The sequence below is a fragment of the Nipponia nippon genome, unplaced genomic scaffold (genome assembly GCF_047370975.1).
Source record: "Nipponia nippon isolate SJK-2023a ecotype South Korea unplaced genomic scaffold, ASM4737097v1 scaffold_3, whole genome shotgun sequence".
NCBI classification, from domain to species: Eukaryota; Metazoa; Chordata; class Aves; order Pelecaniformes; family Threskiornithidae; genus Nipponia; species Nipponia nippon.
This window is the reverse complement of record NW_028262347.1, coordinates 16,583,765-16,611,668: the sequence shown is the minus strand read 5'-3', so window position 1 is coordinate 16,611,668 and position 27,904 is coordinate 16,583,765. Positions and strand designations below refer to the sequence as shown.

The window sequence follows — 27,904 nt, the reverse complement described above, 5'->3', positions numbered from 1 at the left end:
GCCGTGGGGGCGAGCGGGCCCCGCAGCCGCCGCCGCGGGCGGGAGATCCCCTCGGCCAATCGGCAGGAACCACGCTCCAGGAACCAGCGCGGTGAGGCGCTGGGCGGGGCCGCCGCCGTGCCTGTCGGGCCCTCGCCGGGCGCTGAGGGGAGCCGGCGCCGGCGCCGCGCTGCCGGTTGCCCGTATCCGTCCTGTGCCGCCGTCCCGCTCAGAGCGCTGCTGGGTGACCCCCGGGCCCTCAGAGCGGGGCCCTGTGCGCTGCCGCCCGCCGTTTTACCTCAGGGGCGGCTGTGCCTGACGGCGGCCCCTCAGGCGGCAGAGCTGTTCCATCGCTGGAGGATTCCGGCGTTTCTACGTCCCTCACTTTAGCTAATGCTTAAAACCCGTTTGTACAGTCACAGGTTGCCACACGTCTGTGCCTCTCGCCGGTGAGTAGCCCCGTGCCGGTCAGCCCGCCGGAGGCGCAGGGCTGGCGAGGGCGGCCGGGCCCGCCGCGGGGGTGAGGCGGGAACCCGCGGTCCCGCCGTCGGCTCCTCTCAGCCCGCGGCCGTGGTTGCCGCGGCCAGAGGCGCTGTTCCCTTGCCCAAAACCTGGATGGAGTTGCCGTCCCTCCGTGAGGAGGAGTTGCGATTGCATTGCGATGCAGTAACGCAAGTGGCTTTTGTGGTGGTATTTACTTACGGTCTTCCATTTTCTTGGTGCATCTGTAGCTGGTTTAAATAAAAACAAGATGGCCATGAAAGGAAGCCTCGGTCTCTGTTACATGTGTTTTCCAACTCAGTCCCACTTCTGGCCTTTTGAGAGATCCTCTTTTAAATGAGCTTCATGAAAATGTCTTTTCATAGGGTCTCAAAAAGCAGAACAGTCCAGCTCACTGAAAGGAAAAAACGTGTTAAAGCTACTTAGGCTGTCTGAAACAGTCATACTTAACGTTAATTCATCGTGTAAATCGGGCAACTTTGTTCTACGGAATCACCAGCGTTTTAATACGTAATCCAAAATTATTTACCATTGCAAATCTTTTTTAAGAGAAATTCATCCTAATTCTTCTTTTTGAATATTTCTGTGACTTAGCTAACGTTTAAAATGCAATTTATACAGCTGCTTCACGAGGCTCATACTTCACTCACAGGGGAGCTGGGATAAGTACTGTACTCGAGTGAAGTACTGTGAAAGCTGCGGTTAAAAGTGTTACAGTGTAATCTTGTTGGGTTTTTTCCTTTTACCAATAATTTAAATTGTTTGGTGTAGACAGATGACTGATTCGGAGTTGTGTCTTTCATTCAGCGGAGATTTGCTGTATGTTGTTGATAGATTGTATGGTGTGTGTGGGGAGGAAGGGAACATCAGTCACTGAGCTGAATTTCTGTCTAGATTACAAATGTCAGGTTACTAATAAATCCTGATCTATCACCACTTGGCTATTTTTAGTAATTAGATCATGATTCCAAACCAGAAATATTTTGTTACTTGATCAAGTTACATAAAAACACTAATACTTTCACGTAACGACTTCTTGAATTGTCTAAACACTCAGCACAAGGCCAGCAACTATCAGGAGACAAAGACACTTACTAGTGTACATTGTGACCTTAAGTATTTCTTTGATTTTCATGTTCTGTTTTCCATTCTTTGGAACACAGTTTTCCTGAAGAAACACATGACCATTGATAAATAGGTATCTCAAAGTTTCTTTTAAGTTGTATTCACAAATAATCATAATTTTTTACTCCTTTGCTACAAGTTTGTTTTGTCCCAGCATAAAGCTTAGTCTTGAAAAGTATCACTGGTCTTAAAAACATGGATGGTAGGAAGGATTTGGGCTTCTGCAGGGCTACCTGGTTGAGAACAGTGTTAGCTGGCATAGTGGAGGGATATGAATTACTTGCCTTTGATAGAGCAAAAGGCATTGCAATTTGTTAATTGCATAAAAGACACTAAAGGCATTTTCAGGATTTGGGAGGGGTCTGGATAAGCCATATATGAGCTGATGTTGATACTAGGATATTCATAAATACATGAATAACAAGTTTGACATAGTCTTAGTGATATTTTATCAAATTTTTTCAAGTTTTTGTGACCCTTGTGGTGTTACAAATATACTAGTACCATACATATAAGTTGATGCTTAATCAGCAGAACAAGGTTCCCCAAAATTATTGTGAAATCTGTGTAGGTAAGTATGCACATTTGATTGTTTGGGCTTTATAAGAAATAAATCTTCAGAGTTTTCTTGAAAATTATTCCCTTGATGTTCTGCCAGGCCAAACAGGTTGTAAGAGAATCTTGGCAAATTGCTGGAAAGGTTTTGCTTTGTAAGAATATTGTTTTGATTTTAATAATAAAGAACATTAACTCCATGTTTTGGTGTTTGGGTTTTTTTGTTTGTTTTGTTTTCTGTTTTTTTTTTTTTAATTTTACCATGCTTGTTGCTTTCTGTAACAATTTGACTATGATTGGTGAGAGCTGAACCTAGCAAAAATAACAACTGTTAATTAAGTTTTATCTAGTCTAAGTGTAATCTGGCAATCACCAGGATTTCAATTAATTTTCAGGACACTTCTGCAAGGCAATCTGAAGGGGTCAGGATACTCTTACCTGAGCACCTCAACATGCCCAGTAAGTCCAATGCATCCCAACTCTTCTAAAAGACATATTTCTGCACAGACCTGCCCAGCCAGTGAATGGAGACCCTGTAGCCACGCCTGTGGTTAGCCCTGGGGTTTTTTCAGCCTCTGTTCCTGCATGACAATACTTTTTTTCCCCAACTCCTAGCACATGCCACTTCTTTCATGTCCATCTGACTAAGCCACAACTTCCTGCTACAACTTCCAACATCATCTCTCTAATCCCCTGCCCAGCTCTCTCCACGTCTTCGTTGCCCACTCTATGTCCCTATGAGTACCTGTGGACCTTCTCAAAACATTAAATTTTCTCCCGGCCAGGGTACCTGCTTCTCTCACCCTCTCAATCCCCAACTTCAAACTGGCCCTGGCTTCCCCAAAGCTCTGATCCTTTTCTACTCTGTTTTCTGTTGCAGGCTGCTTACCCTTCCAGATAGAGTGGAGAGTCTGAAGTGCCATCTGGCTCGGTGTCCATAGACACCTACTCCTTTAACTCCACTGCAGGGAGCTCAAGGTAATGGTCACAGACCGTCTGGTGAGAAGGGGTGGGCAACGTGCAGCAAACCAATTGCTGTTGAAATGCGCTCCGCACAGATGGTCAGCAAGGGAAGGATCGCTTCCTGCCGCCTTCTGCCGAAAAGCAACTGCTTCAATAATAGTGTTTGAAAGGTATTTCCTTCTCTCCAGGTTTGTTGCTGGCATTTTCAGTGGTTGGCTGGGTTTCCATCATACCCAGCTGCTGCTGCCTGGTGATGACAGCACTTCCCTTCCATATGACAAGGGGAGATCAGGAAAGTGAAAGGAGACATTAATTTTTCTTCTTTCTGCCATCTGGTACAATTAAGTACTTGAGAGAAAGATAAAGCAGAGGTTTTATATTCTTGATCCTGGGCGAATTATATAGATCTATGCATCAGTTCCCAGCTTGCTAGCGTGAAGCATTATTGCTGTGCTACTGTTACATTGGTTATATCGTTAGGGTCCATGACGAAATCTAATCATTCCCCTCACTTATTTTATGCATGACTTATGCATAATGCTTCCCATGTTTGTACGAATTCCAGATGTTACAGAATAGGCACAGGTAAAATTCAACAACTGATAGTCAGCCAGCCATCATTCTGTCATACTTTTAGGTAATTAACATGTATATGTTGATAGATTTAAATGCTCCCCAGAAGCCTTTGTATTAAATTTCATTTGGGACTGAAAATGGAGAATCTCCAAAATGTCAGTTTAGCTCTTTATATTGCCAAGTTAGGCGAAAGAAGGTATGTGAGGTATATTGAGGCTTTTGACTGAGCTCTGGTTCGTCTAACCCCCGTCTGCTCTGCGCTTCCTGTCTTCTGCAAGCAGGGACCTCCTGGAAGACCACCGGAGAGGGGCCATGTGAGAGTGCTGTTGTGCACAGCCAGACACCACACATATCACAGGTATTGGTGACTACAGGTGGAAAACTTCAGATTTCCCAGTTATTTCACCATGCAGATCTTTCTATTTATAAAGCTTCCTGAAGCTTTATTCGTTTCAGTCTAAATGTACTTTTGCAGTTTTCTAGTGATTTTGTGCTACTTTTGTTTTCCAGTTATGAGAAAAAGAAACCATTTCTTCCAGCCAATGAAGTAATGAGAAAGAAAAGTGATTTTCAGTCCATCTCACTTTTGCTAACCAAAATTAACTAAATGAACCAAAAATATTTTATTCCAGGTCAATCTAAAACATAATATTTAAGTTTTCAGTTCTTGTAAAAAATAAGGAGAAACTACGAGGGCAGACTTCTTTCATTTCAGAGGCCAGTACTTTGGACACTCCCCAGGACAGTGGAAGAGCTGTTTTTACTTTGTGCTTCTGACCAGAGGACCAGAGCCAGTGACTCCCATGGGAACTCTCTAACCATCAGGCTTTGGTGGCTCTGCAGTGGATGCTCTTGCTGCTGTTGCCGCTGCCATTGTCCTCCAGCGGGCACATTTTTCTCTCTACTGTTTTCTCTCTTCAAACTGAAGCTGTCATCCTTCCGTCTGTCAGGTTCTCCTCCTGATGGTCTCGGTTTCCTAGGTTTTTTTGTGAGCTTGTGGAATTGACTGTTTTCCCTTTGTTCTTTAAATTGTGGTTTCCTGGTTTCTGATTTTTGTTTATTTCTCCCCCCCAAAAAAAACCCCAGACATACACCTTAGTTCCCAAACAGACTACAGTATGGAAGGTTTCTGCATTGGTAAAAGAACGTTTCTAAGCCAGTAGGCCACAACAGTTCCTCAGGGGCCAGGAGATTTTCTGAGCTCAGGATAATTTCTAAACAACATCAGTTTAACCTTTGCAGAAGAATTTACTTTAACCTAGAGGAAAAATACTTAGGATAATTTAGGCTGACAGGTATGGAAAAATCTAATAATAGGCATTTAAAACAGAACATTGGCACAAATTTGTGTGAATAAAAATAGGACAATCTTTTCTTAGCACTTTCAACAGTACAGAGACTATTAGCAGAATAAGAGCACTGTTGTACCCTATTAACAGATACTGTGGTGGAAAAAGCTTTCCACTGAGAAACTTCATTATTTTATGTTGCAGGGTAGTGGCTGTCATGTGAAAAACTGTTGCTGTCATCCTGGCTCTGTGTATATTGTCCTTGTACAAGTTGTACTTTAAAGCTATAACAGAATTTTAATCCCTGGTTTACTGCGGGGTTTCTTTGGTCTTTTATTTGTTTGCCAAAATATAGCTTGATGTTTTACAACAAAGTATGATTGATTCTTTAAAAGCATATAGGTAAATCTAATTCAACAATTGCCCTTCGTGCTGCTCGGGTCTGCTTTCTGAGTCAATTTGTTGGCAGAGTTGGAAGGACCATACCCTCTGGCCCCTGTCTTATGTGTGCTTTGCAGTTTTTGTTTTCTTGAAGAAAGTAATGGAACAAATGTCTTTCCAAAAAATCTTTAGTCAAATTGTCTTTAAAAATAGCAATTTTTTGTGACTAATGTGAAGCACCTTGCCTTGAACAGCTTCACCAGTTACCTGACAAGCAAACCTTTCCATGTAGCTAAAATAGTGAGACAGGGAAAGCAAATGTTAGGTTTTAAGAATCTTTTCCAGTTGTCTTATTTGCAGAGACTTTAGATTATTCCTGATAAAGTCATCAGTATAAATATAACTTCTCTTAACTCCTGCAAGTCTGATACAACTCTCCCTTTTTAATGGAGACATTGTCTGAGAACAAAAAACGTGCATGGTTAATTCCTACAGTTGTGGGGTTTATATATATATAGCCTAGAGCACTTCTGTTAAAGCCTCAAAATGCAGTTTTCTCCTCGTAATCATGGAGAAAACTTATATGTGGGCTTAATGGGGCCGAGTAAAGCCAGGAAGCCAGAGAGTGTGCTTGGGAGGGTAAATCTGCTTTCCTTGGTGTACTTTCCCTTTGTTCCCCTGTGGAAGTTCACCGGGGACACAGCAGAACGCCCCAGGCAGCTATGGGTGACAACAACCCATAGGAGCAAATACTCCAGGGTGAAGCACTTCTTCAGTCTGGGTCTTTGTTGGTGTCTCAAAATCCATAGCAGAGCCAACAGAGGTTCTCCAAACAGCTGTGGAAACACTGCTATGTGCAAGAAAAGAGGAGGGAGAGAGGGAGGCACACAAAAGGAGAGTTATGTGCAGCTCCCCGGGCTGGACCTCACTTTGCGTTCCCACCTGGAGGGCAGCCTTCATCAGGGGGATGCCAGTTCTACAGGCTTTTGCAGGTTGTTATTCAGGTATAATAAATCGTCACTAGAGAAATATATCTAAAAGCTCACTGTAGCTATCCTAACAATGTACAAACCAAAAAGCAGGACCATATCTCAAGCCCTGAGGAGCCATGGTTACTGCCACAAGGGGGAAAAGACTGTTCACGGGGTCTGTGGTAAGGGAACAGGCCCCTTTGGGAGGGCATCCAGAGCACCTAGGCGTTCAGCTTCACCGTATGGCTGTGCTGATCTAACCATTTTCCGCTGCTGGTGCTCTAGCTTCAGCCTTTGTCCACATCCCTGGCTTCAATACTGCTGTGTCTCTGATCCCATGCAGTATGTCACCGATGGGTGTAGTCCCTTGGTGTCTGGATATGGTGGCCAGAATGGGGTACTGGTAAAGGTGTTTACCCCCAGGCTCGATAAAGGGTGAAGCAGGCTTGGGGTTCATCCAGGAGGTCCAGTTGGGAGGGAAGAAGAGGGGGCCCAGAGGCAGCCCTGCAGCCCAGGCTGCAACACTTTGTGGAGGTGGGAAAAGCTCTTTTGCTTCCCTTTCTTCGTATGTGTCTTCAGTTGTTTCTTCCTGAGCATATTCCTTTTTTTTTAATTATTTTTTTTTTTGCATATTAGTCACCTCTGCTGTTTTCATGCACAGTAATCCATTTTTCTTTTGACTTTAGGGAGAATAATTATTTCTGATTAATATGCCAATAAGCAATGAAAAGTGAAAGATTTCAAGCACTTTTGTTTAGTGATGTGAGAAGGATCCTAGAAACAGCCTTGTCCAGTTGTACTGCATGAACTCACCAATTCTGAACAAACTAACATGAGATCGCAACAAGGTAGGTGCCAGACTTCTCATCCTGCCAGTTGCACTGCCAGCTTGGAAGTGTCAGGACCTTAGGAAATAACGTGAAACATTGTATCTTGAATATATATGTCTTGAATAGCACTTTGAAAATCACACTGATATTTTAAAACAATACAGTTCATCATCCTCTCTTTTTTCTCTTTAGTGTTGATTACAACAATCAGCAGCGCTGTGCCTGCCGGGGGGATAATATTCAGGTTGAAACTGGATTTCTTGTTTGTGGTGAAGAAAACAAAGACTTCAAATATCTGACTTGCACACGAAACGTGAAGGGCACCATGGGGTGCTGTGACTGTTAGACAATTAAGAAGCTTCTTGTAAGTTATAAATAGACTTTACATCCTTTTAAAATGTGGAAAAGCTCGTATTAAATGTAAAACATGTAAAACATTAAATGTAAACATGTATTAAATACAATTTTAAAAGTAGCTGTTTGCTCCAGGATGCAAGACATGGAGGAGCAGCCAGCTGGTGGGACGCGAAAGTGAAGAGGCTGGGGGACAGGGTGGCCTCATCTCCCCCTGCCCCTGAGCTCCGCAGCACATTCTTCTGCTATCCTTAGCTCTCTCCTGAGCAGATCTGTCAAATAAAATACTTCTCTTATTTTAAGCTTATGCTTCATTCTGCTTTTATTATTCAGTGCTGCATTCTCCCAATGTGTAGAAAATCAAAAAATGCACAGTCTTTGCCTTTGAGAAATTACACTTCAAGCATAAGATATGCATGAAGAAATGAGAGCAGAAACAAAAGAGGAGAGACATATATGTAGCAAGATGGTTTTGCTTTTCAGACCATTAGATTTCATTTACAATTTTAGCCAGTTCTTTATGGATGGCATTCATCTCAGTACACTTTAGTTGTTTAAAATACAGGCATCTGTCCTATTACCACAGGAACGGGGCTGCCCATAACCAAAAGGGAGCAGCAGATACCTTAAAAGGATAAAACCCCCTTGGGAGGTAAGTATCTAAAGAAGGTGGTAGGATGGACCCTGTAGGGATCCCTGTCTTTCCCCATTGATGCTAAAGGAAGTCCAGGTGATTTCTTTAGATTAAATACTTTTCAGATGGCAAGAATAATCCCAGGCTCAAATGATTTTATTTCTTATTGAAACTTTAAAGAAAACCAGATGGTTTTTTTTCTGATATTTCACATTTTCATTACAGGGGAAAAAATCCGTATACCCAAAGAGACATTATTCAGAATGCGTATCGGAGAAAAACGCGTATCTGTAGGGGCTGGTGCCGACTGCCCATCAGCCGGCGTCCCGGGGCCAGGCTCTGAAGTGTGGCTGGTGCCTCTACTCCTGCCCTCTCCCTCACTGCTGGTTGGTGTCTGTGAAGGGAATATATGCCGAAGTGCTAGCAATTCCTGTCCTTTGGGCGTGCTACAGACATGCTTTGGGCCTAAGAAATTACAACCGTAGGACCTGTGATGACTTGAAAAATCACACGCCAGTGCTATCTGCCCTCCAGCCAGCATGGGATGAGTGATGCATTATAAATCCAGATCCTTTACCAGTGGAGAGATTAAAGAAGCAAGAAAGAAGTTTCTTAATCCCTGCCTCCAGCAGTTTAAAACCTCCTTCTTGCTTGGGGTCCTACATAAATCAAAACACAAGACCAGCTATATTCTGCAAATAAATCTTCCTTGATACTTGCTTCTCACATAACTTCTCTGTAACAAAATCTGAATTCCCTACCAAATATGCTAATAAAACATCAACCATTCTATAATTTAGTAGCATCATAATAATAATGCTTTCTTCAGTTATATGTCACTCTTTCAGAGAGCACTTGACATACTGCTTACACATAAAAAGTAAAATTAATATCTTAATATATCATTTAATCTATTATTTCTTAGTATTGAAACCCACTAAATATAAACCATCTGTACAATAATTAATCATGCATGAATACAAACAAAATGCAGATTAAATTAGTCTGACAGAAGTCTCCCACAAGTAATTTCCACATGCACTTGAGGAAAATAATTTCAAGAAATGGAAGTATATGAATTATTTCAGCTAGAATGAACAATCATATTAATGGCAGAGGACACTTAGTACTGAGCATTGCAATAGGATTAAAGAACACATCTTTTTTTTCCTGAAAGAATAGGAACTACCAAAAGAAAAGTGATGATTAGTTTATAAAACATATTTTGTACATATAGAAAACCTTCTGTTTGAGGATGTGATGATACTTTACAGACAATCATGAATTAAGCCTTACAAGCTGTCAGAGGAGAACTGATTGATAACAACTGAAAATGTGTACCCAAGACAACCTGCCATTCTGACAACCGGAGTCAAAGCGCCACAGGTTTCAACAAAGACACCAAAATACAGTGGCCAGCTCTGTGCACGAGCTGGTGAACGCCATATTGGAGTGGCTCCATCACTGCGTTTCCCACGCCCGCGCTGTACGCCGCACGCCACCCTGCCCCGTGCTTGCCGCTGCGGGCAGTTACAGGCAAAGCTCGCGCTGAAATGCAAAGCTGTGACTCAAGTTGCCGTGTCATCTTTAGCTTTAAATTGAAAAAACCTAGTGCTCACGGCAGCGATCCAGAGCTTGAACTAGTTTGAAGCTGGCTCGATACGTCCACACAGGTGCGATCACAGCTTTCAGGTAGGCATGTTTACAGTCACCTCAAAACCCCAAATCAACCCTTCCAGGCTATTTGCACCCCTACCATGAGGAGCTGTCCTTTCTAGCCCATGTTCAGAGAAACCAGTGCCACTAGACTTCTGATGTTAAGTATCTGTGAAGACTTTGACATTTGGTTGCAAACAGACCAACTGAACAGTTGTTTAATTAAACAACAATTAAAGAGGTGTTTACCAGCACTTTAAGAATCCTAGCCTTCTCTTTTCAGTTGCATGAACTTTTTCTGCCGTGAACTTAACCTGTCACAATTTTCTTTCACTGCACATATTTGCTGATGCCAGAAGCTCTGACGGAAAGAGTTCACAAATCAAGCCTTTGGCAGGTTGCAGGCTGGGTCTCATTCTCACCTACACCTCGGTGCCTCGGGGGACGCGCTATCTTCTCCAGCTGAAGCGCACAGGTATGCCTTTGCTCGCTTCCCCCAGTCGGCTGTGCTCATTTCCAGCTGAAACACTTGGCTGTCTGAAACCCAGGTAAGACCTCTTCAGTATTTAATTTTCCTGCTAAGCATGGAACTAAAGTATGCTGGGGTTTTGCCAGTCCTTGTTTCTCTGTTAAAGTGAGTCATGTTTAAAGAGTATCACTGGTATGGAATGTCACAGTGTTAGAGTAGGGATGGGACGTATAACTTCCAAGATTACTCTTACCATGGATATCTGTATTTTACTGGAGTGCTGTTTCAGTTTCAGTCTGGATGGAGCTGCATCAGGGCACTCTGGCCCTGCTGGTGCCTACAAATGGAGAAAGAGGTGGAAGGCGCAAAGATGGGGGGCAGGCTGCAGTTTGGGAGCTCTACTTGGTGGCAGGATGCTGGGTTGCCTTTTATACCCATGGCTGCCTTCTGTTTTTCCAACAGAAGTTTTGTGTTGGCAAGTCTTATTTTCCTCCAGGTGAGCAGGAAGAGGAAGGGTGTGAAGTAAATGCCCCAATGAACCTCCCTTGGGTTCATGCTGAGGTTCCCCTGAACGAGCCTTTTGCATTGATACTGACATTACATGTTTTTCCTCACCACACTTAAAGATGCGGTTATAATCTTGTCCCTGCCAAAATTCATAGCACCTGACTTCAGGCATTCCTCAGTGGCGTCTTCATTAGGACCTCGGTCTTTGTTTTAAGTCAATGCAAGAAACATGAACCTCCAGAGGAGTTAGATCTCTGCAAGCAGCCCTGCTGAATTTAGTTAGGATTAAATAGCTTATATTCAAATACTACAATATTTTTCCTGATAGCATTCTGGTTTTACTTTAAGTTGTGAATATGTTTTTATGGTCTTCTCCGAAAGCACTTGTGAGATGTCCCTCTGCTTTCATCCCGATTTCAGTGCTGAAAATTGTCAGGAGAAATTATTGCTAAAACAAAATCAAAGCCAGGGTTTCCTTTTAACCTTTATATTTTTATTATGGCTCTGTCACTTTACTAAAGCCTAGCTCTGAGTAAGCCTACGCGCAAGGGGTGCCTTGGTGAGGCAGAGCACCAGGTTACCTGCCAGTCCTTCTGTTGCAGCGGCACCAGTTTGAGTTTCACAAGGAGGCATGAGGCTGGGGCTGGCCATCCTGTTACACCTCAGTAAGTACAGATGTTACAGTTATTTGGGCCAATTTTGAAATATTATCATATGATTTACATACCTCTCCAAGATTTTGTTAGGGTGCATCTTTTATGTACGCTATTAAGACACAGGTGACAGTTATTCCCCACTCTCTGGCCTAGGAGCTGTGAGTGATATGAAACCTTTAAATACAAAGAAAAGCTAATTGAGTAACTGAGTAACTGTTGTAATTGAGTCTGAGTCAGGTCCTGAAAGGGGCAATCATTATCTGGATAAATAAAGAAGGACAGGCTAACCGAACATATGCATGGCTTTATACCTAAAGAGTCAAGCTTCACTCATCACCTGAAGTGTAGCCTGAGCCATAGACTAAAACCTGGCTGTAAAATACTGTATATTTACTGCTGTAATTTCATTACTGCTTCTGGTGTTCTGTGGGATCTTCATGTATTGATTGTATTTTTTTTAACTACACTTTTTATAACAAGTTGAGCCAAGTATAACTGAACAGATAAAGCCTCCAAGGTACCCATTCCTGTTCAGGGTTTCAGGACAGAACTTGTTTAAAGGACAAGCCCTGTAAGGGAAGTCTTAACATAATGGGGAAAATATTTAAACTTGTTTCAGGCAAAATAAACCGAAAGATCCTGCAATTATTTAGAGAATTCAGAATTATTCTGCTATTAATGACCATTCCATGGGATCTGAATGGAGGGTTCTGGGACTGGACCAAGACGTTCACTGCAAATCATCAGAAAATCTGAGGGACCCCCGACGTCAATCCTGGTCTCAGTTCCATTATCATTATCACTTGGAAATCAGCAGAAATCAGCAGAATTAATCCAAATCTGGCTCTCCTCACAGGGTCAATTGAAATGCCTGTGCTGAAATGCTGCAGGACTGCTGGCTATGGGTATGCCAGGGTAGGAAGCATAATAAATGATTGCTTGTAGCAGATTGGCATGTTTACTGCGCAATATTGTGCTGAGAATTTAAGTTTTAGCATAGATTTGCAATACGCTAGCTATATTTTTGTAATGATTTTGCAGCAGGTGTGTTCATTACCAAAGCTCTTCAAGATTCTACCAAATGATATTATTAAGGACAAAAGGAGTACAGGCAAAGGATAATTTAGTTTTCTGCTGATGTTAGGATGTAACTGAATTTCTGCAGAGAATACTGCTGGGTATACAAAGCAATTTCATCTCCCTTTGATCTTCTTTTGTGCTTAGCGCTGGTAAGACTTCAGCATGCACAGGATGACTGTGATGCTGGGTCCTGCCACCCGGCTGTTGGGGACCTCCTCCTGGGTCGCAGCAAGCAATTAACAGCCTCATCAACCTGTGGAATGAATGGCCCTCAGAAGTACTGCATTATAGGCTACCTAGAGGTTGGTTTGCTCTTTCTTTTTTAATAAACTGAACTCTGCTTATTAACAATATTCTCATCTGTAAAAGGAAATTGCCCAGACAAGGAAGTTTCTGCTGAAGTTGTCTGACAGCATGACATAAGCCTGGTGGAAGGCTATGCCTTATTGCAGCACATATGGAGACTTTGGCAGCACACAGCCTCCACAGTGACGTACAGTTTCTCAAAAGGGAGAAACATCCATGAGATGCAAATGAGCACACGGATTTCTAAAGGAGCTTTGCTCTGCGGGTCCTTTTCCCACTCATGCCTCAGAGGTGAAGACCACACTTTGCATGTGCGTGAGTGCTTAGCAGGAGGAGTGTGGTCCTGCAGGCTGTAGGCACTGCCTCGAAGGGCCTTAGCTGGAGGACATGTTCGCTACAGTGTTGAGACCTGAGGCAGCCTGTGAAGCGATTCACACCATGCCCTCTGTCTGTTGATGTGAAATTAGGCCAACATTGATAAAAGCAGAAAGCCATCTCCCGCAGAGGAAAAACCTAATGGTGTAGTCCAGTCTTTGGCCGTGTGGGTGGGTGGGTGGGTGGACAGAAACGTGGGTGATCAGAGGGATCCCTCTCACTCCCTGGCTGCAGCGATGGGGGCCATGGGGGACCAGCGGCTGTGCAGGAGCCCTGGGCAGGCAGAAATGGGAATTCCCCTGTTGCATGTCCTGGAGGACTTGGCCCCACTGAGCTAATAAATCATCACAAATAGAAATATTTTCACTAAATACCAGCTGTAGGCTGAAGAGGAACTTAATAAAACACAGCTTAATTTATAAGCATTTGAAAATAATTACAGTTTATGACCTTCTGGCAAAATGCTGTGACACATTTACAGTGCAAAGCTCTGCCATACTGCGATGGCACCAAGCACTGCTCCAAGTTACTCATTGCAACTACAGTTTTCTGCAAAATGTAAATACCTCTTTTCTCTTCCAAAAGACCCTGTGAGCCGCTCTTCACCCTTTGCTGGTTTTCCCCATGCTGTTTGAACAAGTGGATCCTGGGCACTAACTCGTTGGCTGTGCTCTGAGTCTTGGCACTGCTTGGTAGATGGGCACAAAGAGCCATCTCAGAGACACCATCTTTCTGGCCCTTAGCTGCATGACTGCCTTTTTTTCCCCTCTTTTTAAGAGGAGATCAAAGAGCAATAAAAAATTAATATTTTCACTTGCCTGTACTTATCCTTTGAATTATGTAAATACAGACTCATGAAAAGGAACAGCTGTTCCACAATAATCCTTGTGATTTAATGCTGCTTCAACGTATCTTGATCCCTGGTGACTGTCTCCTGAAAAGGATGAGAGCTACAAATTCTGCTGCTTTGCAAAGCTTGATAGATAGAGGCTTATGCTCTGGCAATATGTGATCTGCTGTACCAGCTCCCCTTAAATGTGCGTGTCACCTAAGGTATATCAGAGAGTCCCACTCAACTCGATTCTCTTTCTCACCAGCACGTTCTTGAATGCTTTGCTGGAGGCAGGCCAGGAAGCTTTGCATCTTGCAAAGCCAAGTGCTACCTCCCCCAGTTCCCCTCCTGATGACCTGTGTCAGGCATCATGACCAGAGCAAACCTTACTTGTGAAAGCTGGTGTTAGTCAACATGGCAAGCTGCCAACAGCCAGGACTTGCTTGGGGCATCTTATTGAAAATTCAGATTGAAAAAAAATCAGAGTTTAGCTGCTTTATGTTTGAAAAGAAGCACTGCAAATCATTTTCAGTCTTTAATGTGTCTTATTGTTTATAAATGTAGGTTAAGTGGTTTTTAGCCCTGTGATTTGATTTACTAATTATACATGTTTTGAAAGGAAAGGAAAGAGGACTCGGTATTGAGGAGAGTGTAAAGCTGCACACTTCAGAGGCAAATGGGATCTGCCAGACTTTATGTGGACATGCACGTGCTTGTCCTTTGGGGCACAAAAAGATTTTTATGGAGCAATCTTAAACATAAGTTGACTGTCATATTGTATGTGTCTATATAAACCAGAGAGTGGGTGTGCGCAGTCCTGCCAAATGCTTTGATAACCTGAGGTCTCCTTACCAGAGCTTTGTGAAATGAAATGACAGAGTATTTTTTGTATTTCTGTCTCTTCTTCTAAATTGTACATTCATACAGTTGTCAAGCGTGGTTAGAGAATGACTGAATATAATATATATCGTAATGTTTAAAACACATGAGTTATACCATACCTGTAAATCTATATCTCTTCATTTATTTAAATGTGAATAATTCCCAGGTGATTTCATAATACAAAGGTGTCCAAACCATTCCTAATACTTCTCCATGGATCCTGAGCGTGCTGGGCGGGGTGCCTCTCCGCCTGTCCCCTTCTGGGTCATTTCCAGCCCAGCTCCTGCCACTAACTTCCAGTTTTTGTTTTCAGCAGCATCCCTGCCGGCCTCCCAGCCAAAGGCACCAAATCTGTGCCTCCTCCTTCAGCTCCCTCTGAGGTGCTGTGTCGTCTCCCTTCTCCCTGCCAGCATCCCTGCCAGCCAGGCACACAGCTTGGGCACCACCTTCTGCTTTCGTTTACCCCTGAGTCCTCACACTCAGGCTCTGCCAAAATCTCGTAGAGTCCATCTGCATAGCATAGCCAACCTTGCCCACCCTGGGCATCCCCTGGCGCAGCCACTGCCGTTCGCTTCCCTGTGGCACTGCTGGCTGCGATCCCATGCTGCTTGGGCTTGTCCGCATGGCTCAGCACGGGTCACGTCCCAGCCCCGCATGTTAACCTTGTCACCTCTCCCTATGTCTCCCACTCAATCCCCCTCTTATCACCTTAAATAGGAGCTCCTTGCCCTGGCTTTCAAAGCCTTTTTGCAGACAAAAGCCTCCCATTCAGCGTTGAGATATTGGCTAATCATTGCCACCTTCGTCTTCTGCTTGTTACATTTTCAAACAAGACCTTTTCATCCTATTGACATCCCGATTTTCCTCCTTTGCATCATTTTTAAACTTTTCCAGTTTCCCTATGCCTACAAAAGGCACTGACAGTGGTCAAGGTGGTGGTGTCAGCCCAAACCACCTACTTACATTGTACCTAGATCCAGCCTTGCCTTCCATTTGTACAACAGCACCTGTCTGCTGCTCCTGGCTGGGTCTCCGAGCTGCTAGAAAATGTGCAAAAGAAAGAGGAAAAAAAGTATAAATGATTTAGTGAATGTTCCTCTTCAAGGCTTCTTCAGATCTTGAAAGATCAAGTCCTCCCTTATATCCTCTCTGCCTCCTCACTGCTGAAAGTTCCTACAGCCTTCATGAGGCATGAATAAAAGCTCAACTTTTAAAAAAATAAATTTCTCCCAAGAAACTCCTGCAAAACAAACCTTCTGGCAGCTAAACCCAGAATCAACACCTTGACAAACTTATTTCTTTGCTCTTACTGAGATCCCTTTTCCACAACTGAAAAAGTGTATTGTTTATAGAGTACCTGGGGCAAACTGAGGCCAACATTTACTATATGCATGGTTTGTGCATATGATGATTTTCTTGGGCTTGTCCCTTATATATGAAAGCCTGAGTGATTAAAAGCACAGGCACCTGAAGCAGCATGACAGGCTCCAATCTTGCAATGGCATAAATATGTGTACATCCACTGGGTCTTTAGAGAAGAGACCAAATTAATCTTTTATCCTGCTCATTGTGTTTTCTAGGCTGAACAAAAGTGCTTTCTCTGTGATTCCAGATACCCGTATAATCCCTACACGCAGCACAACAGTCACATGGTTGAAAATGTTATCACAACTTTTGAGCCCGATACGAAAAAAAAGTGGTGGCAGTCAGAAAATGGTAAGTTTCTTTGAGAAAATATTACTGCAAAATGTTACTGTGAGATTTATTGATGAAATTTGGATTCATCAAGTTGCCTTCATGAAGAGATGAGACAAAACTGCATCCATTCTTTGATTCAGTGATACTGAGTGATTTAAACCTGTTTGTGTGTAACAATACAAGATTTCAGAAATTCTATTTTTCTACAGACAAATTTTAAGCACGGTATCTCCAAGAGCCGTCCAGAGGACCTGCAGCATTGCTGTGGTGTACACGGTGGCTATGTATTTTTCACAGAGTGTCTGCTTTTCAAGGAAATGTGATTTGTGGCAAAAGGTACATTTGCCTACAGATGTGTAATGACAGAGTGTGTAAAACACAAATATCCATTTTTAAAAAAATAGTGCTTGCAGTGTAAAGCACAAGTAGTTTAGGAAATAATTAAATGAAGCCTGGCTATCAATACCCTTATTGCCACAAGCTTCTGTGTAGTAGGTCTTCACTGATATCAATTTATGTGTCCTTACAGCTTCTCTGTGAAGACATGATAGGAGGAATAGCATCTACTCTACTTTATTTGATGTATAGTGAATATGTAAAAAATATTTGGCTGGTTGGAAATTAAGGCATAGAAAAATTAAGATAATATGTTACCCCTATTTTGGGTATCCAACTAAAATTCATAAGCCTTGTTTTTTCATGGAGTTTAGCCAGGAACTGTCACCAGTTTTGGACAGCAATGTCAATAAAGCTGTAGGCCAGCTGTGAGAGAATGTTTTCTTGCTCTCACCATCTTTCCTCTGGGATGAGGTCTCATGCACAGCCTGGTCAGCAGAAGCCCTGGGATGCTGCATGCAGACGTGAACAATGGGGATATCAGCTGAGCTCCTGCAACTCTTTACAGAGAACGTGTGAATTGTAGGGTTTTTTTTTCCATACTTGTTGCAGTTTTGAAGATGCCTGTTGTGATAGCTCTGCTCATGACAAATTTCAGGTCTGGCAGTATAGAAGGGTGTAACAGATCTGTTTAGCATGAGGAAAACCCCATATTTTTATTGGGTTTCATTTTTTTCTTAGAAATAAGCAAACTATTTGGATGGATTTTTAAAAAAATCTTACTGCATACAGAAAGATGCAAACCCAGAACCTTACCATCCCCATCACTTACAGTCCGAATGGTCTGAACAGGACTTTGAACTATCTCCTGCAGTCTCAGTGACATGTGGCATTGACAGTGCCAGTGCCAGAAAGGCAGCGTTGCCCCCGAGAGAGCGATCCAGCTGCACGCCGGGTTTGTGCACAGGGGATGCTCCAAAGAGCTTAGCTGCCATACTGGAAAAGGCATCCTAAATTCCCCACAGGAGAGCTGTCTCAGCAACCCCTCCAACGTGCGCATTGTGCTCTTCACTTCATTTTCATTCTCTTTTCAGGTGTTGACCATGTCAGCATTAGATTGGACCTAGAAACTTTATTCCAGTTCAGCCATCTTATTCTGACTTTTAAGGTACATTTTTTACCAGAGCTTTTATGTAATGTTATACACTAATTACTTAACCACAGAAATAAATTGCTTAGAGAGGCAGTGAAAGCACCATCTTTGGAGGTTTGTAAGAACAGGTTAGATAAACACCTGTCAAGTGTGGTTAAGTTATAGTTGATCCTGCCTTGAGGGAGGAGGATAGACTGAAGAGCTTCCTATTCGCATGCCTTCTGGTCCTATTTTCTACAAATCTGAGAATTAAAACTGAAAAAAAATTAGATTGCAAAATTAAGCCCTAAAAATTTAGGACATTTCTGAACTGAGGTTGCTCTTTCAGGTTTAATTCAGTCTTCTCACGCATATTCATTATGATCCAGATGGTTGCAAATTTTTTTCTACAAAATTCCTACATTGTTACAGTAAACTTCCTTACTGAGAAAGTAACCTTATGTCTATGTGGAAGGTTGCCCTTCCCTTTTGCTGAGAGGGTTCACATGAGGAATCCGGCTTTTTCAGAGAATCATGTAACCAGCACAGTAGCCCTGAAGAGAGCCTCCAATCTCCCAGACACAGAATGTTAATTGGCAGCTGTTGGCATCCCCCAAACAGGAATGTCAATAGAACAGCCCCTGAGATGTCTTATCAACACTTGGTTAAGGAATTCTTGAAATAATGTTTCTTGCAGACATTTCGGCCTGCAGCAATGCTGGTTGAGCGCTCCACCGACTTTGGTCAGACCTGGAAAGCATTTAGATATTTTGCACAGGACTGTGAAGCTTCTTTTCCCAACATCTCTTCTGGTCCAGCAAAAAGTGTGGGAGACATCATTTGTGATTCAAGATATTCAGACATCGAGCCCTCCACTGAAGGCGAGGTATTGCCAGATGTCTGTGTTCATATGAGTTCAGATCATACGTGGCTATTTTTTCTGGATCTGAGGGTCTCTTGTCTGTATCCATCAGATCCACTTACACAGGTTCTGAGACATGAAGTGCTATTGACTTTACTGAAGTAAGAGGGAAAGACAAATACTGCTCTTTACCCTCATTTTCACATCCAAATGAATTCATAAAAAAACTTGTACAAAACCTTCTACTGCTTTTTCCTACTTTCCAAATTCACATGGAAGTCCCCCTCATAAGAGGTCTTGACTTCCCATCAGCCTCTACTGCTAAAGGCAGGGGCCTCTCCTTTGATCCCTTTGGTAGGTGCTGGTCCCATCTCTATGTCACTCTAGGGCACTGCTTTTCCTTCCTCCTGACACATCAGTCCACCAAAAGGTCTTTTTGTCTTGCTCAGCCAAGGCCAGGTTGAAAGGGTGAGAGCATTTGCTGAATCAGGGCCACAGCCTTGTGTTTTTTCTTTTATGGGATCAGTAAAGTGGCATCAGTAACTAATGGGTCTTAGGTAACAGACTTTATATCCAAAAAGAATAATTTCGGTGATCTATAGACGTGTATTAATTTGTTTTGCAGGTTGTTTTAAAAGCTTTGGATCCCAGCTTTGAAATAGAAAATCCATATGTGCCATATATCCAAGGTATGGACAGTACAGGTTTTCTCCAGAGATACTTTGCTGGTGTTGCTTGTTTTGTACACTGAAAAGGTGAAAAGCTCAGCTGGTGTAAGTCAATGATGTTGAAAATTAGGTACTAAAAGATCGTAGGGAGACATCTGTATTAATAAATAAAATGGGCCAATCTTGTTCTCTAGCCCTGAGGGCAAACAGCACAGCTCTGCAGACCTCATGCCTGCAGCTGAACTGTCTTTCCTTCTGGGATCAGGTGGCCCAGTCCACACTGCCTTTTGGGAGCAGTCCCAGAGCTGTACATGAACCCACGAAGACATTGACTGGGAAAATACAGGTTGACCACAGTCAGAGCCATACCAAGAAGGGTGCTAACGCTTACGCAGCTGTGTGCCAGGAGTGAGTCCGTCCCCTGGTGCTGTATGGGTTACCGGTCTTGGCCAATATCAGATCATTTTCACTGTTTCTTCAGTATGGGGGAATTCTTGGATGACTGGTCCAAGCTGAAGATTTCATACTGTTTATCTTCGAGTGAACTTGGGCTCTTGATTCCTCTTCTTTCCTTCCAGAGCTCATTACGTTGACAAACCTAAGGATCAATTTTACTAAACTCCATACCCTTGGGGATGCTCTGCTTGGAAGAAGGCACAGTGATCCCCTCGAGAAGTACTACTACGCTGTCTATGAGATGGTTGTGCGGGGCAGCTGCTTTTGCAATGGCCACGCCAGCCAGTGTGATCCCGTGCAGAATCTGCGGGGAGATGTTTTCCATCAGTCTGGGATGGTGCGTCATTAATGCTGTCTCCAACGAGGGCAGTCCCTACCTGGTATTTTGGGGGAAGAAAGAGATGGAGGGAGGGAGAGGAAGGAAATTCTCTGATGACCATTGGATTGACCATTGGTAACTCCAAGTTGTAAAATGTTTCAATACAGCTTCTTCCTTTAAAACCCTGGGCTGGATTGCTCAGAAGCTGTCTCTTTGTCGGCACTAGTATGGTGTTTCAAAACCAACTGGGACAAGACATGTTGAAAATAGCAGCAAAATACCAGAGCTGTAATGGTGCAAATGTAATGCAGTAAGTAGCCTGTGGTGTGTGCAAACTTGAATGGCCACTGGTTGGATGCATTCCACACTCCAGCTGGGCTGTGGGGGCTCTGCAGCAGGAGAGGAGGCACTGGCACGAAGAATAGCTGATAATGCAACGCTAACCCATGAAAATGGATTATTAAAAAAATCAGGAAGATGATTGCGAATTCTTTCCTTCTGGCAATAAGAGGTTTTTTCTCCTGGAAAATATTTATCTCAATATAGAGACATGTAGGGAGAGAGAGAGAGAATTTAAAAAGTTGAAGTCTCCTTTGATATCTCTAGAAGTATTTTTTCCTAAATGTTGCTCAGTGGCTTTAAAACAATTTGGTTAAAGTTTGCAGGTATTCTCCAGACCTTTTACTCAAATAACTGACAATTACGTCAGCTGAGGGAGCCAAAGAGCTTTGAATTTTCCTGATCTTGCTGGCATACCTCGAGCAGATATCTCCTGTCCTCTCCTCTCATGTCATCTCACCTCCGCTCTGTTCTCACCATGTTGCAGGTCCACGGGAGATGTATCTGCCACCATAACACTGAAGGTTTGTCCTGTGAAAGATGTAAAGATTTCTACAATGATGCTCCCTGGAGGCCAGCTGAAGGGGCACAAGATAATGCTTGCAAACGTAACTCAGACATATTCTTTTCCTTTTCAGTACCTGGGGGGGTGGTGTGTAGTACAATCCCACTGCAATGCGTAATGGGATAGCCGAGTTTCTGGGAGGGAGACTTTTCCATGCCTCATCTAGAAAAATAGATGGATTCCTCTATCCATCGGTGCTGTGTTGCCCTACAGGAAGGACAGCTGTTTCATGCTCTTATTTTTCATAAAGAGAACAAAGCAATAAAGAGAGGAAAAAGCAACTAATGCAAAAAAGATCATTCATTGGTTTGCATAGGGTCTTTCTTGTGAATGCAAGAAGAATTTAGGCAAGGCTAAATTATTTATTTCCGCAATAATGAGTAATGTAGGATATACAAGAATAATATATTAGGATCTTTAACAAATATGCAGCTAGCTCCTTCTTCAGTGGAGCAGTGTTCCCCACTGCATATTAGGCACACTCACCGGCATGGGTACTTTTCCAAGTGTGGGCCCAGTTCTGCCCTAATTCTCCAATGTTTCCCCCCAGCTGTAAAGCACAAGGCCTGGGAAGGTATGATCTTGCTGGGGCACTGAAATCATATGAGTAACAAGAAACCCCATGTTAATGGTAGACAGCAATGGTGGCAAGACAACAATAATAGGAATTGTGGTGTGAAATACGCCACTGTTTGTTTTGGTTTCAGGGTGTAACTGCAACGGCCACTCTGGCAGATGCCACTTTGACATGGCTGTCTACCAGGCCAGTGGTGGGGTCAGCGGTGGTGTTTGTGAGGACTGTCAGGACAACACCACGGGGCAACACTGTGACCAGTGTAAACGTTTCTTTTACTGGGATCCACTCAAAGTCATCTCGGACCCTCACGCATGCCTCCGTAAGCTTTGCTTCTTTAGCTTCTGTAAGAATGACTCAAAATGGGGTGGTTCTGGTTCTCGTTGCTCTGAGTCCTATGTTACCAAACCTATAACATCCAGACTACCTTATAGAGTAGCTGCATGACAACATCCTTGAACCGTCAATGTGAAAAGGGCTGCATATTCCAACTCATTGCTAAACTGAGCTTTGAAATCCAGCAGGGCTATCACCTTTCTTGAACAACATCAATATAAATATGAATAGTAATAGTGCTGTTGCTTCTGTGATAGTCAGGGATTACAGGAGAGGTGCAAAATGATGGGAGGAGAAAAAACTTTTGCTAGATACCTGCCATATATAAGAAAAATAAGCTTTCAGGCATGAAAGGCCTTCTTCTGAAAGATGAGCTAAATTCAGTATTAACATAGGATGGGAAAAATGCTCTGACTATCATTTACTTTTAGTAATTGGTTGGCATGACAAGCCCTTAAGGAGCCAAGGGGATATTACCCAGGGAAGTGGTGTGGTGGATGTCAGCTCTGCTGTGGGAAATGGGTCGTGCCTTAGGAAAAAATGGGTTGCGTCATGAAGGCAGTGTCCCCTGCTGAATCCATTGCTTCCAGTAAATAATTCAGCTATGGCCAACTCAGACCAGCTCTGGGGAGGTGGCTCACACTTGGTACCCCTCTGCAACCCTACAGCTTTCATGAGAGCATCCCCAAAAGTTATATGTTATAGCTATAGCCCTCTCCTCCCCAGGTACTCCGGAGAGGGTAGGGAGTGGATGAGTAATGCCTACTTCTATCCAAATCAAAGGGTATATTTCTACTAAAGTAACTCTCCTCCAGAGAAAAAGTAGATCTTGAAAACACTCTCATAATATTTCTTAATAGTGGCTGTGCATTAACTGTAAAGCATCCACCACAGCAAGCATGGATGAATGGCTCTAATCTTTACAAGAATCCTCAATTTGTGCCTACTTGCAGCTCTGTAATTGTGTTTTCATGCTTATATCTAAATGTGCTTTTTTTGTATGTCTCCTTGACCATGCCTGTAGCCTGCAACTGTGACCCAGAAGGTACGTTGCACAACGGCGTGTGCGAGAGCCGCACAGATCCTGCTCTGGGAACAGTTGCGGGCCGGTGCCCTTGCAAGGAGAACGTGGAGGGTGTCCGCTGTGACAAGTGCAGGGTGAACTACTACGGGCTGAGCGGCAGTGACCCTCTGGGCTGCCAGCGTATGTAAACCATGTCTTTTGTTCTTCTTTCCAAAGCACTTTTAAGAGATGGAGGTAGTTGCATGCACACACTAATGCACAGATACTACCTGCTTCACAGAATACCCAGTTGCCTACTATAATTTAATGTCAATGTAATTTAATTTACCTGGTGCAGCATCTGAGATGGAAAAGATGCAAAACCACTTGCAGAATACATAGTACGTTATAATGGATCAGGCTGTTGTTGATAGAAGAATTGTTAAATACGCAATTCAATTGAAAAGGGAGATTGAAACACATGAAAATAACTTCAGAATCAAAATCAGCACAAGGGTGAATGAAAAGCCACAGAGGGGATCCCAGGAATCACTGTTAGGATACTTGGACTCTGCACTGCACAGTGCAGCGTCGAGACGGCAGGAGCTGCTGCCTTGCTTGAGAGCTTCCAGCCAGCTGTTCCTCTGAGCGAGGGTCGCTGAAAAACACATCCCGCCCCTACCCAGACACACTGTGGGTTTGTGAGCATGTCATGCCCACCACATGGTACTCAGCAACATGCAAGGACCGTGCAGTGCGGATCAGCACACAGCAAACCACCACACTAGACTTGTGCCAGTGCCCCTGCTTCCCCCAGAGAGGGTCCCCACTGGGGAAACAGCCCATTCCCCAAGGGCAGTCCAAGGGCTGCGGGGTGCCAGGGCAGGTCCATCTGCAGAGCATCTGTCCGGAGGACAGAGGCTGCCTGTCACGCTGATGCCACATCTAAAGCAAATGCCAGTCCTGCTGCCGTCACTGGGGCCCACAGAGGTAACTGCGTGTTCCTCTCCCTGCAGCGTGCAACTGCGATCCCTCCGGCAGTTTGCCTTTCTCCATCTGTGATCCTGCCACCGGAGAGTGCCTCTGCCAGCGGTTTGCCACAGGGCGACGCTGTGAAAAATGCCTCGTACGTACTCAGGTTTTGTTATTACTTCTGCATGTGGTTTTAGAAGTCCCCTCTCCCATCTCCCATCTTTTCATTGCCAGAAAAGTAAACAGTTAGTCAAAATTCAAAATACTTTTACAGCTGTATCCTCCCATTTTGCATTGACACATCTGGTTCTTTTTTACTGCTTGCAACATTTGTGCAATCAAATTGCACTAGGAGGAGCACTCACAGGAAAGAACGGAAATGCAAAATCATATTCTCAGACCACCTTTGCTATTTCCAGAGCAACTTGCTTGCACAAATGGGTAAATGTCTGGCTCTTCTTGCAGTGGCTGAGCACCCATGCAGTCTGGTAAGAGAAGCAATCTCGCATGGCCAAGCACAGCCAGGCAGCGCAGGAGTACTGCAGAGCATCGTTCATCCAGGGGAATAAGTTCTGTTGTGCTTTACATACTTAAATATTTGCTGTAAAAAATCTTTCACTTCCTTTTTATCCCAGGTAGGATACTGGGGTCTTGGCAACAGCTTGTATGGCTGTTCTCCGTGTGACTGTGACATTGGTGGATCCCAGCACAACTTGTAAGTTAATGATGTTCTTCAAGTTTTTTCTTGGTTTTAATTTTTATAAACTCTCAGGCTACGTTTTCTAATTAGGTTAACAGAGTCTCAGTACAAATGGGAAAATAGACTGTAGACATAATTTCATCACATACAAACAATGTAAAGTTGTGTTGGGATCTTGAAAATTTATTTGTGATTTTAAAGGGGATTTACCTTTTTCCTTTGAAGCTAACTTTGAATCAGCTTGAGTCAAGATTTGGTTAATATAAAATATAAACTGCATGGTTTGAGAGAACCAGAGGCCCTAATATTAATAGAAATTACAAGTAAGTTAGAGATTACATTTTTAACTTGGCTTCGTACATTTACTTTAAAAGCTAGAAATATCTTAATTTTTTCTGTTGTACTGGTTCCTATTCAAAACATATAATTTCAGAAGCCAGCTTGGTTTCAGTTGGGTTCCTTCAGGAGTTTGTTGGGCAGGGGTCTTCGCTACTGCTGTTAGGCTTCAGACATAGGAGCACATAGTCCAATGCCATAGAGCACCTCCTTGTGAGCAGGTAAATCAAAGCTAGTAATAATCTGATGTATTAAATAAGAGTGTAAGTATATGAAAATTACCATGTCACATCAAATCAAAGCTCTTTCTGATCTCACATCCTGCCTCTAAAACTATGGGTGATAGATACTTAAGAATAGTGACAGATACAGTAGTAGATCATAGAATCATAGAATCGTTAAGGATGGGAAAGACCCGTAAGATCATCGAGTCCAACCGTTAACCTAGCACTGCCAAATCCACCACTAAACCGTGTCCTCAAGCACCATGTCTACCCGTCTTTTAAATACCTGCAGGGATGGAGACTCAACCACTTCCCTGCGCAGCCTGTTCCAGTGCCTGACTACCCTTTTGGTGAAGAAGTTTTTCCTAATATCCAACCTAAACCTCCCCTGGCGCAGCTTGAGGTTGTTTCCTCTTGTCCTATCACTTGTTACTTGGGAGAAGAGACCGACCCCCACCTCGCTACAACCTCCTTTCAGGTAGTTGTAGAGAGCGATAAGGTCTCCCTTCAGCCTCCTCTTCTCCAGGCTAAACAACCCCAGCTGCCTCAGCCGCTCCTCATAAGACTTGTCCTCTAGACCCTTCACCAACTTCGTTGCCATATAGGATATAGGATGGATATATGTTCCTATATATAGATATAGGAACAGACACAAGAAATGGATACAGGAATAGATAGTAATGGATGTTCAGGAAACAAAAGGATTTGTGCTTCAGGTATGGAATGGACTGAGAAAGACCAAGCATGTCCTGTCTCCTAAGGAATGAAAAGTAGCATTGAATAAATCCAGCATCGGAAGGAGGAAGCAGAAGGGGTGGGTGGTAGGAAGAAGTTTAGTAGGGGAGGCAATCCGACAATGGAAGAAATGAAGCAAAGCTGAAACAAGGGTGGAGCTGAGCTGCTCTCATGCTGTGAGGACCCAGCGATGCTGCACTCTGACGTCCTCCCTTTACCACCTCTTACCCTAGGTGCTCATCGAAGGATGGTCAGTGCAAGTGTCTTCCCAACATCGTGAGCCGCCAGTGTAACGAGCCAGCCCCAGGCTACTTCTTTTTACCCTTGGATTATTATATTTATGAAGCTGAGCATGCAAAGCCCCTTTCTGGCTCTGCACCCTTGGTACGTAGTTGGCTTTTTAGGTGTCGTACTGAGAGGGGATCCATGCAGTGGTGGCACAGGAGCTGAGGCTGAGGAGAGGAGCCCTCACTCAGGGAGCAGCCGCAGTGGTTCTTTAGCAAGAAGATACAAAGCAAGTCCCTTGACCGTCCTCAGTTCATCCTTGTTCTTCATGGACACAACTATCCTGTAACTGTGGCTGTTACCAAGAGACAGTCGCTACGGCATGGTGTGACCTGCAAAGCTGTCCTTGCTGCTTCTCAAGTGTGGCCTGGTCTAACATGAATTAGAGAAACTAATTTAATTATTTAAATTAGAGGAAAGTGTTTGAGTTGCCAACAGCTATCATGAACTGTGGTATTTCTGGGAATCTCCAACAGGGGAAGAATCAAATTCCTCTCCGCTCCATTGGATTCATTCCTGCTGCCTTGTATAATGGCACTGATTGCAGCCCAATTTCCTCAAGAATTTGGCATCCATCTATAATGTTTTTAGTAAAATTAATTTTTATCTATTTTTTTTTTCCCTCAAAATGGCCGTAGTTGTTCCCCATGCAGAGTACAAGTCTGGAATGCATTCCTTCTGCTGCCTACGTTTTTACTAACATTTATTTCTTCTCCGATGTGTTGTCCAGAAGCTATAGAGAAGGAATAATAAAAAAATGTTTATTTGCAGGTCACATCTGCAAATATTTAGCTATAATCACGACCAGTAATCTACCTACAGTCCAACAATTAAATGGAAAACAGATGTCTGGGACATAGCTTAAGAGGAAGTGCAAGTTAATTGTAAGAGTGAGGGAAAAGGGTTTCCAGCCGCTGCTGGGCCATAGTTTAGAGTTTCACCCAGCAGAGAATATAGCTTGTTTTAAGAATGTGGATTTTCATTTGGTTGCTTACCTACCCTTCAACATTGTTGAGACAGTGCTGTCCCCTCTCTCATTACTTTTGCTTCATAGGTTAAACCAAGCACTCTTCCAAGATGTGACATCTACTTCCAGAAGCAAGGCTATGAGTTCATGATTGAAAATGGAAAGATTGTGTTAAACAGGAGCAAGAAACGAAGCATAAGAAAATCTGGACTGGAACAGGTAAATTGGTACTTTAATATTTACTTAAGGTTACACCAAATGCTAAAATTTTATTTTGCAATAGAGGGCAAGGAAGTGTCTGAGCATGTGGGATTCGCAGTCCTAGATGTTACAATCCTGACACAAATGAAATCAATTTTTTTGGTATGCAGTTGGGCTGGACATTTTATGATTCACATGGACAAGTTTACTCTGCCATGTCCAGTGCCATTGTAGGCTCAGGTTCAATGAATTGTTTAGAAGGGAAGAGCCCCCAT

At 43.3% G+C, this 27,904-nt stretch overlaps 1 protein-coding gene and 1 long non-coding RNA gene across 6 annotated transcripts in view; both read left to right on the top strand.

Annotated features, from left to right (window-relative positions):
* The first annotated feature begins 86 nt into the window (after positions 1 to 86).
* On the top strand, positions 87 to 7,831 carry LOC148054515 (uncharacterized). 3 transcript variants are annotated; one of them, XR_015706551.1, is made up of 8 exons: positions 87 to 428; positions 2,556 to 2,619; positions 3,041 to 3,138; positions 3,981 to 4,057; positions 4,415 to 4,649; positions 7,027 to 7,188; positions 7,363 to 7,534; positions 7,660 to 7,831. It is a non-coding gene; the product is annotated as an uncharacterized LOC148054515 (long non-coding RNA). The 3 variants fall into 3 exon arrangements; XR_015706552.1 differs by having other exon boundaries at positions 4,415 to 4,664; XR_015706550.1 differs by lacking the exon at positions 4,415 to 4,649 and having other exon boundaries at positions 89 to 428.
* Positions 7,832 to 11,266: 3,435 nt separating this feature from the next.
* LAMB4 (laminin subunit beta 4) overlaps positions 11,267 to 27,904 on the top strand; it is a 43,295-nt gene continuing 26,657 nt past the window's right edge. For 2 of the 3 annotated variants that reach the window (XM_087768094.1, XM_087768096.1), the window contains exons 1-14: positions 11,267 to 11,455; positions 12,671 to 12,828; positions 16,502 to 16,637; positions 18,050 to 18,123; positions 18,785 to 18,973; positions 19,575 to 19,638; positions 20,196 to 20,410; positions 21,219 to 21,339; positions 22,004 to 22,192; positions 23,231 to 23,410; positions 24,226 to 24,335; positions 24,817 to 24,896; positions 26,410 to 26,560; positions 27,516 to 27,647. In XM_087768094.1, the coding sequence (XP_087624220.1) occupies positions 11,422 to 11,455; positions 12,671 to 12,828; positions 16,502 to 16,637; positions 18,050 to 18,123; positions 18,785 to 18,973; positions 19,575 to 19,638; positions 20,196 to 20,410; positions 21,219 to 21,339; positions 22,004 to 22,192; positions 23,231 to 23,410; positions 24,226 to 24,335; positions 24,817 to 24,896; positions 26,410 to 26,560; positions 27,516 to 27,647 (1,833 nt within the window). In that variant the 5' untranslated portion in view covers positions 11,267 to 11,421. Of the gene's footprint in view, positions 11,456 to 12,670; positions 12,829 to 16,501; positions 16,638 to 18,049; positions 18,124 to 18,784; positions 18,974 to 19,574; positions 19,639 to 20,195; positions 20,411 to 20,676; positions 20,703 to 21,218; positions 21,340 to 22,003; positions 22,193 to 23,230; positions 23,411 to 24,225; positions 24,336 to 24,816; positions 24,897 to 26,409; positions 26,561 to 27,515; positions 27,648 to 27,904 lie in introns of those variants that run through there. The other variant, XM_087768095.1, reaches the window with a different exon arrangement.